Consider the following 1,894-nt stretch of genomic DNA (forward strand, 5'->3'; position numbering starts at 1 on the left):
CATTTGAGTTTACTGATGTATGGTAACCTTTTAATTCTAATAAAAAGATTTCCTAATTTTTCACATTCATTTGATTTCTGATCTGAGAGTTCTCTGATCCACAGTAAGTTGGGGCTTCTTCAAGAAGGTTTTATTACAGTACCCACACATAAAGGATTTCTCTTCCTTGTGAATGCTCTCATGTAAAACATGGAATGATTACTCTGAACACATTTTTCTACAACATTCCCATTTATAGGATTTACTCCTGTGATCTCTGATATACAATAAGGACTGACTTAAATTAGATGGAAAATTTTCTATTGGTACATTGACATTCACAGGCTTTTTCTTTTGTGAATTTCTTGATGTACATTGAGGACTGATTTATAAATGCCTTTCTATGCTCCCTACATTCACGAAGTTTCTCTCCAGTGTGACTTTTCAGATGCTTACTATAGTTTTTAAGAGAAAAAATTCTATATTCTTCACATTCATAAGGTTGCACTTGTATGGGAGTCCTCTAATGTACAATGAGCCCTGACTTCCAGTAGTAAAATGTTGCCTACATTGTTTCTTTCCATTGTAAGTACTGAGACATACAGTAAGATGTGACTTTTTGGAAAAAGTTGTATTACATTGTTCACAATCATAGGGTTGCTCTCCTGTGTTGAGTTCTCTGATGTACAGTAAGTGCAGACTTCCAGGCAAACATTTTCCTACAACGTTCACATTCATAGGGCTTCTCTCCTGTGTGTGTTCTCCAATGCTTAGTGAGATATGACTTCCTGGAGAACATTTTCCTACACTGTTCCTGTTCATAGGGTTTCTCTCTTGTATGACTTCTACTATGCAGAGTAAGTTGTGACTTCCAGGAGAACATTTTCCTACATTGTTTACATTCATAGGGCTTCTCTCCTGTATGAATTCTACTTTGCCCAGTAAGCTGTGACTTCCAGGAGAACATTTTATTACATTTTTCATTCATAGGGCTTCTCTCCTGTATGAGTTCTACTATGCACAGTGAGCTGTGACTTCTGGGAGAACATTTTCCTACATCTCTCCTGTGTGATTTCTCTTATGTACAGCGAGGTACTCCTTGCTGGAGAATGTTTTCCCACATCATTCACATTCAAAGTATTTTTCTCTTATGTGCATTTTCTGATGCTTAGTGAGATGTGACTTCTGGGAGAACATTTTCCTACATTGTTCACATTCATAGGGCTTCTCTCCTGTATGAGTTCTACTATGCACAGCAAGTTGTGACTTCAGGGAGAACATTTTCCTACACTGTTTACATTCATAGGGCTTCTCTCCTGTATGAGTTCTACTATGCATAGTAAGGTGTGACTTAAAGGAGAACATTTTATTACATTGTTCACATTCATAGGGCTTCTCTCCTGTATGAGTTCTACTATGCACAGTGAGCTGTGACTTCCGGGAGAACATTTTCCTACATTGTTCACATTCATAGAGCTTCTCTCCTGTGTGAGTTCTCTTATGTACAGCGAGGTACTCCTTGCTAGAGAATGTTTTATGACATCCCTCGCATTCAAAGGGTTTTTCTCCTGTGTGCATTGTCCGATGCCTAGTGAGACTTGATTTCCGGGAGAACATTTTATTGCACTGTTCACATTCATAGGGTTTTTCTCCTGTGTGCGTTCTCCAATGCTGAGTGAGATCTGACTTCCGGGAGAACATTTTCCTACATTGTTCACATTCATAGGGCTTCTCTCCAGTATGAGTTCTACTGTGCAGAGTAAGAAGAGACTTCCAGGAGAACCTTTTCTTACATTGTTCACATTCATAGGGCTTCTCTCCTGTATGACTTCTATTATGCATAGTAAGCTGTGACTTCCAGGAGAACATTTTATTACATTGTTCACATTCATAGGGCTTCTCTCCTGTATGAGTT

At 38.5% G+C, this 1,894-nt stretch overlaps 1 protein-coding gene across 1 annotated transcript in view; it reads right to left on the reverse strand.

Moving 5' to 3' along the window:
• Positions 1-1,006: 1,006 nt before the first annotated feature.
• Positions 1,007-1,894, reverse strand: part of LOC102500985 (zinc finger protein 260-like) — a 36,596-nt gene continuing 35,708 nt past the window's right edge. The window contains 1 exon segment of the mRNA XM_027767259.1: positions 1,007-1,894. Within this exon segment, the coding sequence (XP_027623060.1) occupies positions 1,033-1,894 (862 nt within the window). The 3' untranslated portion in view covers positions 1,007-1,032.

This window comes from Tupaia chinensis, unplaced genomic scaffold (genome assembly GCF_000334495.1).
Source record: "Tupaia chinensis unplaced genomic scaffold, TupChi_1.0 Scaffold144116_1, whole genome shotgun sequence".
Classification (NCBI taxonomy): domain Eukaryota; kingdom Metazoa; phylum Chordata; class Mammalia; order Scandentia; family Tupaiidae; genus Tupaia; species Tupaia belangeri.